The 14,682-nt window shown below is 46.8% G+C and overlaps 1 protein-coding gene across 3 annotated transcripts in view; it reads right to left on the reverse strand.

Moving 5' to 3' along the window:
* Window positions 1-3,136, reverse strand: part of LYN (LYN proto-oncogene, Src family tyrosine kinase) — a 138,977-nt gene extending 135,841 nt beyond the window's left edge. For 2 of the 3 annotated variants that reach the window (XM_004047019.5, XM_004047018.5), the window contains exon 1: window positions 2,795-3,091. Coding sequence is in view for 1 of the 3 variants with exons in the window: in XM_055348743.2 (XP_055204718.2) it covers window positions 2,795-3,121 (327 nt within the window). In the remaining 2 variants the exon portion in view is untranslated. Of the gene's footprint in view, window positions 1-2,794 lie in introns of all 3 variants that reach the window. The other variant, XM_055348743.2, reaches the window with a different exon arrangement.
* Window positions 3,137-14,682: the final 11,546 nt, after the last annotated feature.

A 14,682-nucleotide genomic window follows, 5' to 3' on the forward strand; every position in this document is an offset into this window, starting at 1 on the left:
CACACTACAAGTCCAAAGGTGGACAACTAGAAAGAGCCAAAAAACATACCTACTACTCCTAATGGTACCACTTAACCAAGCCTGTGACCTTAGACAACCCCCTGAATCTTTTTCTGTATCTGTCCCTCTCCATCCTATAGGAGCCACAAGAGGTTCAAATGAAATTAGAGTTCAGGAAGACTTCAGAGCCCTGAACAAATGAAAGGTGCTAACACCTTCACCATCATCGCTAGGAAGAGCCAGAAAAGGTCTGAGGCTATCTCTGCTATCGATGTGACATTGATCAATGTCCTGACTAATGATTGTGGTGGCCTTTCAATGTTAACACTCATCCATGCATCACTGAGATCATCAGTAGGAGTGAGCTTATAACAATGTTCCCTGCTGTGGGCATGTATACATGGTGTCCTTATTTATAAAGTTAGTATGGGTTTGCACATGAATAATATGATTTAATTTTGTTAAGTTACAACTCCACATAGTCATGTGAACCAACTGGAATCTTAGATGTTTTTGGTGATTTATTTCTAAAAACAAATATTGCAGATAGAAGTAAAAGGCTTTCAAAGTCATTGAACAGTGCTGGACCACTTTTCTGCTAAAAGAAAGCTATTGGAGGGCAGGGGCGGGATTACAAAGTTTCGACCTACCTTTGTAACACCAATGACTCTAAAATAATGTAGGTCTTCTGGATTGGGCCAACTACCTTTGCAGGAAACATCTTAACCACCCCACATCAGGACCTCTCTTCCAGTAATAAGTAGAGAAGAGCGGTGCTGAGTGGAGACTCTCATTTAGAACACCAAATGTGGGTAACTCAGTGCTGGGTAACTTTACAGTCAACAAAGCCTCTCAAATCCCCGTTTTAGAAACCACAGCAGAAAGGGCCAGTAGGCTTCAAACACCTTAGGGACCAGCTCTATTTCTTCATCTCCCTATGTCCTCAGTTTTGCATAGGGCAAGCTCACAGGAGGTCTTCATTCCTTCTTCCAAGTAATCTCGAACTGAGCACCTACTATGTACCAGGCACTGGGGCTATCATTTTGGACAAGACAGATGGAGCAGTTTTCATGGAGCTTCCACTGTAATGGTTAATACAGACTATCAACCTGCAGACAAATCAATATAACTCTGGCTGCTGCTATAAAGGAAATCCTGGCTGAATAAATGGCCCAAGTGGCTTATCCCAAATCACAGCATATTAAATGATGGAAGAGGCCAAAACTCAAGGTTCCTGGCTCCTACTTTCTCTCCCCTTACATCTGCTGCCCTCTATCCTTCACTCAGCAAAAGGGCCACACATTTACATCCAAAGAGGCCCAGTCACCAAAGACTCTATGATCCAGTGAAATTTTATAGGCCTCAAAGCGCTTACCTGCTTACCTCCAAATGAGAATGGAGGGACTAACTGGATCCCACCCTTTCCCAACAAAGCTTACTCTTACAGAGAAGGGCTTAGTAAGGCCTGGGTTCTTGCAGTGCCTATTCCCCAGGGCATGGCTTTAGGTGTTGGCTGTACAGAGAAAACATCCCTGTAGTCCACCAGTTTATTGGCTAGTTCTTTAGGGAAAGTCAGACTACTGGGCCCTGCTTTGGGACAGCAAATCCCTCATGTATTTATTAAGCAGATTTACTAATAAGGTCAGATGGCTAAATCTGACATGGTAGTCTTAGCTTCAACATCACCAAGCTGCAAAGAACCAAGAAGCCTCGTTTATATGAATAGAATTCACTGCAATAAATAACAGTAACATCGTTTATGAAATGCTTGGTACGTACTAGGGGCTTTGTGTGTACTGAACAGCCCCTGAGGTATATATGCTCTCTCAAAGATGAAGAAACTCAAACAGGGAATTTCAATAATCGGTCCCCTAAATATACAGCCAGCAAAGTGCAAGGCCTAGATTCTGAGCTGGCGAAGAAGGGCGAATTTGGGATAATTAACACACACGGATATACAAAGACACAACCGCTAATCCACATGACAGGCAGGCTGTTGGAAAGTTACGAATGCACCGCAAGCAAAAGATGCCACCATGGGCCCAGAGAATGCAGGAAAGTGGGAACTGACTCTTACGCCCTTCCCCCAAGGCGAAGGAAAGGCAACCCCTGAATTCTTAAAATAACTCTCGCTTCCTCTCAGCCGGCAAAAGCACCGGACTGCTCCTCGGCAGGCCGAGAGGCGCCGCAGCGGGAGGGTGAGTTCCAGCCTCCGCCGCAGCCCCTCGACGTCACGCTCCTGCCCGGGGCCACCAGGGAGGGCAACTGTCCGCGGGCCTCGAGAGGGCGCCGGCCGAGCCCCATCTCCCACTGCCAGGGGACCCAGGGTCCAGAGGGGAGATCAGATTGCACAATCCGAGGAGTCCTCTCCAGTATCCCCGCCGCGCGCCCGCTCCGCAAGGGCAGCGGCTTCCCCACTGTGTGCGAGGAGCGGCCGGAGCCGGGACAGCAGCCGGCCCTCGGGCCCTCACCGGGAAGGACACGCGGTGAGCCCGCCCCCGCGCCCGCACCTCCCACCGCTCCCCTGCGCGGCTCCGCGGCGGACACCTGCGGAGCCTCAGTCCCCGCGCCCTGGCTCCCCCCGGGCCCGGTCACCCGTCGGCTGAAGACATCTGAGAGCCTTCGCCGCCGGGGCCCGGAGGCGGTGCGGCCAGGAAGCCGCCGCGGGCCGCGCCGATGCCCCCGGCCCCGAGTCTACCCTGCGCCCGGGACTCTGGCTGGTGGCACAGCCGCAGCCCCTGCACCCACTGCCCGCGTGCCCGCGCCCACCCTTGGGCTCGCGCAGAGGACTCACCCGCTCGCGGTGAAAGTTTCGGGGCGGCGGAGCTCCACGGTGACTTGAGTTCAGAGCGAGGGGCGCGACGGGGCGGCCCAGCAGGACCTGCGTATGGGAAGGCTGCTGGCCGGGAACGCTGGACGCGCGGCGAGGGGCTGCTGGCGCGGGGCCGGGGGTGGCGCGGCCGCCCCGCTTGCCGCGGGCTGGAGGCTGCAGCGCGTCTGGCCCGGAGGCGCCACGGCCGGGGAGCGAGAGGCAGCGCGGCCCGGCGCGGCGGGAGAGGAACTGGCTGTCTCTGGGCTCGGCCGAGAGGTCCCAGCTACTTCCTGGTGCTCGGATTTGCATATTGAGCCCGGAGGGCGGGGAAGTGACCGTTTGGTCCCTGCCCAAGCTTTGGGTGTTTGGTGTGGCCGTCGCGCAGGGCTTTGAAGGCACAGAAACCTGGCGACTCAGTCTGCAGCTCCGGGGAGTGGAGCAGCCCGGGCCAGCCTTCTCCTGTAGGGACGGACGGAAGGATCTGCGGAGGAGCCTGGGCTTCGCAGGCACATCAACTACACCTCTCGCGTCTCCTTTCCTTTCCTTTCCTTCCGACCCATCCCCAAGGTATTATTAGGAAGGGGGTGCTCCCAGGAGCGGAGGAGGTGCGCTCTGACCCCTTCCAACATTAGGGGTTCTCTAGAGAAAGGATGCGATATGCCGGGGTGATGCTCGGGGTCTCGTTGAGTTCTTAATAATCATTACAAAGTAAGTTCCTTAAGGGTGTACAGGAGGCTGTTCAGGGCATTGATGGGGGAGGGGATGACGTAGAGTCAAATGGCCCGGCAAGTTCTCCGTTTCTCAAAGCCTCAGTTTCCTCCCAGGACAATGGATGTGAGGATGCCTATCTCGTGTACCTTTCTGTACAGGGCCCGCACTGCCCGCATGCAGGAATGCTGGCGTTATTTCATTCCTACTACAGCTGCGTCCCAGCATGTAGGGCAGTGCTTGCACGTAGCAGCTGGTGCCTAACCAGTGTTTGCTGAAAGAATGTGTGACCGCGTGCTCAAGCTCATGTTCAACTCAATAAATGCCACTTACAAATTCAGGATGTAAGATTAGGCTCGGGCACCGTGGATACCCACTTCTTCTAAACCAGATTCTGTTCACTGGGATCTCAGCATTGCATTAATAGCAAACATTTACAGAGGGCCTGATGGGCCAGACACTGCCCAAAGCACTTCCTTTCTCTCATTAACAATGTTCTGAAGAGGCTGGCCTCAGCTACAGAGCAATAAGTCAAAGCAGCTGCCTTGTGACACAATCTGATACAGCAGTTATTTGTTACTAGGAAAAGAGTACTAAAGTTTGCATACTAATTCCTTAAAAGAAGAAAGGTGGTTTATACCTGTGATGTTCACTGGTATGTAGTTGTTAGTTTACTGCTGAAGAGAAGGGGTGGGTTACCCATGGGAATACCCATGGGAAGGTGTGTGATTGAAACCTATCAAGAATCCTATGGAGAAAAATAGAAAAATGAAACAAAACAAAACAAAACAACATGAAACAAAAAACAATGAATCCTACGGAATAATTAACTACCTGAGGGCCTATTGCCTAGACTTTTCTTAAGAATGACCTCTCAAATATATTAACCCTACATTAAAGTATCTGCTGCTACTGATGAATCCTTGAGATCCTGACTAAACGTGTGTGGCAAATAAGAATAGGATTCAAAAACGTTTGGTATTGGTTAATCTATCAGGAATGTCTGTCAGTGTTTTTGGTAAAATGTCTCTCAGGGTAAGGAACAAAACATCATCAGGCTGACCTGAGCTTGCACGCAACTCCCTAACTCCTCACAAAATTGTCCTCACTAAGTTCATCTCTTCATTCTTATTTGGAAAAAAACGATACGAGGCTAATTTCCACTTCTTAGGCTGCATTTATACTTGCTGAATACTTCATTCAATCATTCTCCATATCTGTCTTTCCTTCTTAATGTCCCATGAAAGTTCTATTTCTCAGGAAAATTTTATTTAAAGCTCCTATTGATAGGCAACTTTTTAAAGCATCTGTAGCATGTGTGGTGTGCAACATCATTTTAAACTAGACCTAGGTACTTTTTAGCATTGTTTGCCCATGTTAGGCTTGTCTCCTCAACTACTGGTAAACTCCTTTTGGGAAGGCACTGCCTTTTATATTTATCTATTCCCCACTCTACCTCCCAGAAATTATGTTGGGTGCTTTAAAATAGTTCATTAGTATTGATTGATTGGTTAATTGATTGATGACTGATTTATCTCACCAGTTTTCTCTAAATTGAGCACAGAAGGCAGTGATCAGAGGCAGGGTGCAAATCAATTAAGGCTCCTTGACAGGATAGGTGGGCCTTTGAAGAAAGGAAGGAATACGATGGGCGGGGCAAGAGAAGGCAGTATTGTAAATACGTTATGTACAGTGTATCCTCATTTTTGCAGATATCATATTTGTGAACTTATCTACTTGCTAAAATGTATTTGTAATCCCAAAATCAATACTTGAGGTGTTTTCCCAGTCACTCATAGATATGCACATCCCAGAGCAGTAAAAATCTTGAGTTGCCCCACGCACACCCTCCCAGCTATAGTGGAACAAGGCGATGCTCTGCCTTCTTGTATTCTTTTTGCTGTCCATTTAGTTTATGCTTTCCACACTTCTGTGCTTTTTGTTGGTGATTTTGCTTTTTAAAATGGCCCCCAAGCGACTGAGCTCAGTGGCTCATGCCTGTAATCCCAGCACTTTGGGAGGCCGAGGTGGGAGGATTGCTCAAGCTCAGGAGTTCAAGACCATCCTAGGCAATATCGTGAGACCCCCCCCTCCTCCATAAAAAAATTAAAAAAATAAAAATAAAAATAAATGGCCCGAAGTGTAGAGCTTGCTAAAGTGCTGTCTGTTGTTGCTAAGCACCAGAGGCTGTGGCGTGCCCACTGGAGAACCGTCCTGCAGGCAGGAGCTACTGTGCTATTGGCTGTGAACTCAATGTAATGAATCAGCCATATATTAAATAAGGTGTCCATTAAACAGAAACACACACCATATAAGGTTATGTATTAATCATAATGTAATGAAAATGTTGTGTCCAGAGACTCACAGGAACCTAAGAAGCAGTGACTTGGTATTCGCTAATTCAGTGTTCACAGTGACTATAGAACATAACTACCACAAATAATGGGATGCAGCATACAAGAGCATCCCATCATCCATTGTGGGAAAATGAAATATCTGACCTCTAGGAACTTCTTCATTAGCACCGTCATCATCATCTCATGCGTGGTCATGGTGCTTAAGGCCAGGATTGGTCATGCTGCTCACCTGTTCATGTTGGTCCACCAAATCATCTGTGCTGCAACCCATCCCACTGCCACTGTGTGGGCTGCCCCTACTGCCTCTTCTAGTATTCTTCCACCTAACTCTTGCCAACTTGGCCACAGACCTAACTACCAAGTAGCAAATAATTCAGAGTAGTGGTGCTCAACCCTGCCGGCACATTAGAATCACCTGAGCTGCTAAAATATCTCCATGCCCAGGCCCTACCTAGACCAGTTAAATCAAAGTCTTTGGGGGATGGGGATGGTGAGGGGAACCCCAATTATCAGAGACTGAAAACCTTGCCAGGTGGTTCCAATGAGCAGCCAAGTTTGGGAACCACTGGTGGAGTGTGCTCCGCCCTCCTCTAGCCTGGAGCTCACCTCTCTGAACAACGTCCGCCTTCCTCAAGCCCTCACGCCCCCAGGTCCTCTGTCTTTAAGAGAGTAGCATGTGGCCAGGGGCAGTGGCTCACACCTATAATCCCAGCACTTTGGGAGGCTGACATGGGTGGATCACCTGAGATCAGGAGTTTGAGACCAGCCTGGCCAACATGGTGAAACCCTGTCTCTACTAAAAATACAAAAATTAGCTGGGTGTGGTGGCTCACACCTGTAGTCCTAGTTACTCGGGAGGCTGAGGCAAGAGAATTGCTTGAACCCAGGAGGTGGAGGTTGCAGTGAGCCGAGATCACGCTGCTGCACTCCAGCCTGGACAACAGAGTGAGACTCGGTCTCAAAAAAAAAAAAAAAAAAAAAAAAGTAGCATGGATATATGCCTCTGTGTGAGGGTAAAGTGGTAAGGATTGAGAATATTAAACCTGTATTACTGGGGAAAATGGGTGACTTTAGCACAAGTGATTATAGATACAAGGAATTAATAAAGAAAAACAAAAATTGCTAAGAATTATTTTAGGCTACAAAAAAATTTTAACAACTGTATGAAATATTATTTATACATAAATTGCCACAAGGTAGATTTTTTCTTAAATACTTATCCAATGTTAACCGGTATTACAGGCCAGGCACGGTGACTCACGCCTGTAATCCCAGCACTTTGGGAGGCCGAGGCGGGCAGATCACGAGGTCAGGAGATCGAGACCATCCTGGCTAACACAGTGAAACCCCATCTCTACTAAAAATATAAAAAAAAATTAGCCGGGCATGGTGATGGGCACCTGTAGTCCCAACTACTCGGGAGGCTGAGGCAGGAGAATGGCGTGAACCCAGGAGGCAGAGCTTGCAGTGAGCAGAGATCGCGCCACTGCACTCCAGCCTGGGTGATAGAGTGAGACTCCGTCTCAAAAAAAAAAAAAAGCAAAAAACAGGTCTTACATGGAGAAAGTATTTATGGTCAGGTAGGTTTGGCAACTTTTTGAGCTGAACCCAGTCTCACAAAGCTCCTTGTAGCACAGTGATGTCACTGTCAATCTCCATGAAGGAGCTAAGTGTATTTTTGTCCCAGCTCATATACCCAGGTGATGGATTTGCTGAAAGCTGCACCTGGGACCAGCTGTCAAGCAGAAGACACAGCTGTTGATGTGAATAGAGACCTCTCAGAGCCACCAAGCTAGCCGTTGTTTCATCATCACCCTAAACTAAATTCAGAAAAGCTGAATGTTCATACACCGTAAGACAGCTGAGAGTGGGCAGGAATGTCATGCATCACTGCCACCTGGCACCAGCAGAGCTCCTGGAACTGTGCTCGCTGACGTGCTGCTGCCTTGGCCACTGGCATAGGCATCACAGCAAAATAGTTTTGTGTGTGTGTGTGTTTTATTTATTTATTTTTTGAGGTGGAGTCTCACTGTGTCACCCGGGCTGGAGTGCAATGGCACGCTCTTGGCTCACTGCAACCTCCACCTCCCGGGTTCAAGGGATTCTCCTGCCTCAGCCTCCCAAGTACCTGGGATTACAGGCATGTGCCACCATGCCCAGGCAATTTTTTTGTATTTTTAGTAGAGACAGGGTTTCACCGTGTTAGCCAAGATGGTCTCTAACTCCGGACTTTGTGACCCGCCTGCCTTGGCCTCCCAAAGTGCTGGGATTACAATTATTATTTTTTGAGATGGAGTTTCACTCTTTTTGCCCAGGCTGGAGTGCAATGGCACAATCTCAGCTCACTGCAACTTCTGCCTCCCAGGTTCAAGCAATTCTCCTGCCTCAGCCTCCCGAGTAGCTGGGATTACAGGCGCGCACCACCATTCTTGGCTAATTTTGTATCTTTAGTAGAGACAGGGTTTCACAATGTTGGCCAGACTGGTCTCGAACTCCTGACCTCAGGTGATCTGCCTGCCTTGGCCTCCCAAAGTGCTGGGATTACAAGTGTGAGCCACCGCACCTGGCTGACAGTGAAATAATTTAAATCGTGAGCATGGAAGTGACACATGTGGGTGCCTGCACTCCTTTCCCAGTATGACAGCAAACCCAGCCTCCTTCATTGAGCTTTACATCACTCTGTGGGGATGGAGCTTGTCCAAAGTAACCTTTCATGATGAACCATCAGGGACCCTTCAGGGTCCAGTCAAGGCCATTGCCTCCCATTTATTCCTTGGCCATGTGAGCCGGACTATGTTTCCATTCACTCATCACCCCCTGTGTGCCAGGAACAAGATGGGGTCCCATATTCAATTCTACAAAAACAGTTTGGTAACAGCCATCAGATGATGATGGAGCCAGATGAGGATGTTTGTGTAATACTAATAATGATTTTATGTTCTGGTAACATTGTCTGCCTTGTTTGATGTTATGTTGTTTTCATGTATGTATGCGTCTGGTTTGGTGGCCATCTTGGATGTTCAGTTTCTGTCTACGGGTTTTTTCGCGTGTGTTTTTTTTGTTTTTGAGATGGAGTCTCACTCTGTTACCCAGGGTGGACTGCTCTTGGTTCTCTGTAACCCTCACCTCACCTCTCAGGCTCAAGTGACTCTACAGCCTCAGCCTCAGAGTAGCTGGGATTACAGGCATGCACCACCGTACACAGCTAATTTTTGTATTTTTAGTAGAGATGGGGTTTCACCATGCTGGCCAGGCTGGTCTCTAACTCCTGACCTTAAATGATCCACCTGTCTTGGCCTCCCAAAATGCTGGGACTATAGGTATGCGCCACTGCACCCAGCCTGTCTATCTATGTTGCCTTTGAATAAACGCAGCTTCAAATGCTGCTTCTAGTTTTTGGCTTGGCAGGAGGCATTGGCTGAATCCCTCCTAGTGCTCAAGCCTCATAGTGTGATGTAGTTATTACCACTTCTTGTATGTGGCCAGCATTGCTGTAAGACAAGAGATATTTCACAGAAATCAATAGAGACCTCTCAGAGCCACCAAGCTGGTTGTTGTTTCACTGTCACCCCAAACTAAATTCAGAAATGCTGGATGTTCATACCCCGTAAGACAGCTTGAATTATGGATGAAGAGGTGTAGGTATGCTTTAATATGAACCTCATTGGCTGGTTTTCCCAGACCCCTAAGCTAGTGATATCATATGCCCAGCAACAGTGCTGAGGACACCTTGATGGCTTCATTATAGTCACTTTCCATTCCTTACTTCCACCTCCAGAAAAGTCCAGGAAATGCAGAGCATTGCTCCAGGTGACTCAGTAAAATCTCAGCCACCCTCTACAAGGTAAAGCTCATCCCAGGGTAGGCTACGGTTTTCTCTGACTCCGGGCACGTCCTTTCAATGATCTGAATGGTTTATGTGTGTCTGTTCCACGGAAGTCCTGTTTATCTTGATTAGTTATTCTTAAGCTCCAAGAATACCACTATCCTAAAAATACAACTGTCCTATGACATATAGTATTTGGTTCTTAGTTAGGGATTCTTCAAATCAGATTGTGGACAGGATGCAAAGTTACAAGTGGAAAATCTTGCACTTATAAAGTCAGAAAGGGAGCTGTATTCATTTACCTTCCAACCCAGCAGGAGAGTTTTGACTGAACTAATATTATTTTGAACCTGAATTGCTTGCTTACATGACCCAAGGATGTCAGAAGAGGTTCTTTCTGTACCTGTGATTACTGGAAAAACTATACTCAACAGGACTCTGTTTGCTCATCTATAAAATGACCCACATCTAGCTCACACAGGTGCTGGGAAGGTAGCCAAGTGGCCCAGTGTTCCCAATCTAAGGAGAAAAGTGATGGAATGAGGTGGAGGAGGAGGTGGAAGGAGGAGTAGGAGGTTGGCTAATACTATGAGTATACATGATATTGAGAGTATTTTGGGATGGCTCAGGCCACAACAACAGACACCTTTATGCCTTTGTTTTCACTCACTGCCTTTCTTGACCTCTATCCTCACACAGCTGGGTCTTACCCATCTTTCAAGGACAGTGTAAATGCCACCTCACCAAGGAGGCCTTCTGCAGACACAGCATATCTCTTCCTTCCTTGAAATCCCACAGAAAGGTCAGGCACAATGACTTACACCTGTAATCTCAGCACTTTGGGAGGCAGAGGCAGGAGGATTCCTTGAGCTCAGGAATTGGAGACCAGCCTGGGCAATATGGCGAAACTCCATCTCTACAAAAAATACAAAAGGCCAGGCGCTGTGGCTCACACCTATAATCCCACCACTTTGGGAGGCCGAGGCAGGTGGATCACTTGAGGTCAGGAGTTCGAGACCAGTCTGGCCAACATGGTGAAACTCCGTCTCTACTAAAAAATACAAAATTTAGTTGGGCTTGGTGGTGCATGCCTGTAATCCCAGCTACTCAGGAGGGCTACTCAGGAGGCCGAGGCAGGAGAATCGCTTGAACCCAGGAGGCGGAGGTTGCAGTGAGCCAAGATCATGTCACTGCACTCCAGCCTGGGTGACAGAGCGAGACTCTGACTCCAAAAAATAAAAAAGAAAGAAAGAAATCCCATGGAAAGTGATGTCTAGTTCTTGTTGACACTTGTCAGTTTATACCTTTATTCTAGTATTGTTATTTATCTACACAGAGTTCTTAATACCAGATGGTGAACTCCTGAATGAGGATCTGGGCCTGTCTGTTTGGTTTCATTTTGATTATTGTTTGTTACCCTAAGCATTAAGTGCAGTGCACGTAAGCAGAAGGTACTCAGAGCGAGTTTGCTAAATGAAAGGTTAGTGTGGTGTAAGGGGAAACGCCTACTGTGTCGGAACCCAGAGAGGCAATATTTTGCTTGGTTTGTAGTGAAAAACCTAATGGTGATTGAGTCTTCAATCTGCCTCACGGGCTGGGCAAGTCACTTCTGTACATTTTATACACACACACATAATTCTCACAGTAATCTTTGAGGAACATGCTATTAGCCCTGTCTTACTTTCAATGCAACTGAGTCACAGAAGGGTTAAGAAAGTTTTCCGAGATCACACAGGTTACTCACAGCTAGTGAGTGATCGAGTCAAGATCTGACTGTGGGCTTAGCTGGCCAGTGGGCTTAGCTGGCCAGGCCTGTGGCCTTTCTACTGTGCTGCCACACTCCCTCTCCTCATCTCCTTCCATTGTACAGATTCTTCTGGAGCTTTCTGGGATGTTAGCTACCTTTAGAGCACTCATACATAAGTCCTGTGTATTCCACAAAGTGGGAACTGTGGAAATATTCAGGCTCAACCCTAATACTTGCGGGGCGATTTGTGAGAGTAAAAATGGAGGTCCAAGTACCATGTGTCTCATCTATGTATATCAAGTGGCAAAGGTTTTGTTGTTGTTGTTTGTTTGTTTTGTTTTGTTTTGTGAGACGGAGTTTCACTGTTGCATGATCTCAGCTCACTGCAACCTCCACCTCCTGGGTCCGATTCTCCTGCCTCAGCCTCCCGAGTAGCTGGGATTACAGGCACCTGCCACCATGTCCTGCTAATTTTTGTATTTTTAGTAGAGACAGGGTTTCACCATGTTGACCAGGCTGGCCTTGAACTCCTGACCTCAGGTTATCCACCTGCCTCGGCCTCCCAAAATGCTTGGTACAGGCATGAGCCATCGCACCTGGCCTTCAAGTGACAAAGTATTAAATAAAATATGGTCTATCCTTCTACTTGGACAAATGTACCCTTTTTTTTTTTTTGAGATGGAGTGTCACGCCCATTGCCCAGGCTGGAGTACAGTGGTGCAATCACTGCTCACTGTGGCCTCAACTTCCTGGGCTTAAGTGATTCTCCCACCTCAGCCTCCCAAGTAGCTGGGACTACAGCTGCATGTCACACATCACTAGACCCAGCTAATTTTTGTATTTTTTGCAGAAACTGGGTTTCACCATGTTGCCCAGGCTAGTCTCCAACTCCTGGGCTCAAGTGATCTGCCTGCCTTGGCCTCCCAAAGTGCTGGGATTACAGGCATGAGCCACTGCCCCCAGCCTTAAATGTACCTTTTTATTGTTCAAGGCTCTCCAGAGAAACAGAATCCATAGGAGATATCTCTATTCAAAAGAGAGAGATTTATTCTAAGGAATTGACTCATGTGATTTTGGGGGTAGTGAGTCTGGAATCTACCAGGCAGGCTAGCATGCTGGAGACCCAAGGCTGAGTTGATGTGGCAACTCAAGTTCAGAGGCAGTCTACTAACGGAATTCCCTCTTCTTCATAGAACCTCAGTCTTTTTCTCTTAAAACCTTTAGCTGATTGGATTGTACCCACGCACGTTATGCAGGGTAATCTGCCTTGCTTAATATTTACTGAATTAAATATTAATCTCATCTACAAAATACCTGGTCTGCCCACGAACACATGGGCAGGGACTTTGGGGTTTGTGGTGCATAGATCATGGCCTGGGAAGGTTCATGAGCTCCAGAAGAACACAAATCCACAGACTTCTCTCCTGACAGGAGGGCCTATGCAGAGCAGGGCCTTTTATGATGTAGGGAATGGGGTCAGGGTTCTTCTTGTAAGCTCCAGGAATGGAACACATTCGTGCCAGCTTCTCTTGTTGGGCATGAGAACCTGAGATTCCAAGAGCTTCCATGACATGCCTCAGGGACTGAGCTCATTCGGCTCAGGGCAAGCACCACGACTGCCATTTTTACAGGTTAAAAATAATTGAACATTGGCAAATGTACATGGTTCAACATAGTACAAAAGTATTGTACTTAATGCTAAATGTATTTTTATTATAAATATAGGCTAATCTTTGAATAAGCTCCCTGAGAAATAAAACAAAAATAAAATCTTGACAAAAGTAGACTGATGATGAAATGCAATTACTATGTAATCTGTGTTGGAGCTTAGTAAATGAAAAATTGACTGGATCAATAGAGATACAGTCAGGAACATAGAAACACAACTTCTGACTTGGTTTAAACTCCTACCTCTTACTTTTTCTGGTCTTGGTGGGCTTTAAGGCTAGTTGGGGCCACACAGATGGATTTTGTTTAAGTGGTTGCAATGCTTGGGCTGGAAAGAAACAAGGAGTAAGATGGTGGTTGTAATAATATTGGGGTAAAAGAGACTAATATTTTACAAATTATTTTAGAATGTATAATTTCAATAATTTTGATAAATCTACAAGGCCGAGAGGGTGGATGTGATTTCCACCCAGTTTTTCAACAAGGGAGAAAGTAACTAACATTTATTGTGTGATAGGTATCATCCAAGGGGCATTACATGTATGTCATTTAATCCTCAAAGCCATACCAGTGTGGCTACTCTGTACCTCATTTTACAGATGAAATGATAAGACTTGCTCAAGGTCACATAGCTGGTGAGTGAGGAGCTGCGCCTCAACTCAGGCCTCCTGAGCCAGAACCAGGGTGCTTCCCAGCAGTCTCTGTGCCATCGTTCAAAGATGAGCCACCTCATCTGTCATCTCTTTATCTCACATGCACATGGCACATGGCCACATCCCAAGTCAGGGTTTCACAGGCACATCCAAGAGGATCCTGAGCTTTTAAAGTTGAGGACAGACCCTTGCCCACCTTTACATTCATGTGCCTGGCTCGGTGCCAGGCACAAAGGTGTCCAGTGAATGTCTGTTAGATGAATGCATTTTTCAATGTATTAAAGATTAATTTTATAAACAAAATAATTTTATGGTTTTATAAATTGATTAAAGGCTAAGTTCTCTAGGGTGTCAGTCAGCCACAAAAATAACCTTTCTCTGAGTAAAAGAATATTGTATGGGAATTATAAGATGTCAGTGCTGGCCCTAGCTCCACCATGTATTAGCTGTGAAACCCAGATTTGCTCATTTTTAAGAGGTGGGGTTGGTCCGGATGGCATCTGTAGTAACCTCCAGGTCTCAAATGCTATACTTCTTAGAGGAGCACTAAGTGTGAGGACTTTCGTTGCCAGTTCAGGGCATTTTACCTAAGAAAATGATTCACTGTGCCCTGGAGCAATGAACTGGGCAGTGTAAAGCAGTAATTTTGCTTAGGCCAATTCGGAGGCTGCTTTTCAATAAGGAAAAACACTTGAGGGGCATCTGCATACAAAAACAGGGGTAAGAAGATTGCCAGGATGAAGAAACAAACCTCCACCATCCTTTATGAGCCATTCCAACTAGATACCCATGCTAAACAAAAGAAAGTCTTACAGGGACTAGAAAACTAATATGAAATCTTCTGAAGTTCCTTGAAGAATATTTTGTGATCTGAACCTGAAAACTTAGAATACTGCTAAAATATATGGCTG

Source organism: Gorilla gorilla, chromosome 7 (assembly GCF_029281585.2).
Source record: "Gorilla gorilla gorilla isolate KB3781 chromosome 7, NHGRI_mGorGor1-v2.1_pri, whole genome shotgun sequence".
Taxonomy (NCBI): domain Eukaryota; kingdom Metazoa; phylum Chordata; class Mammalia; order Primates; family Hominidae; genus Gorilla; species Gorilla gorilla.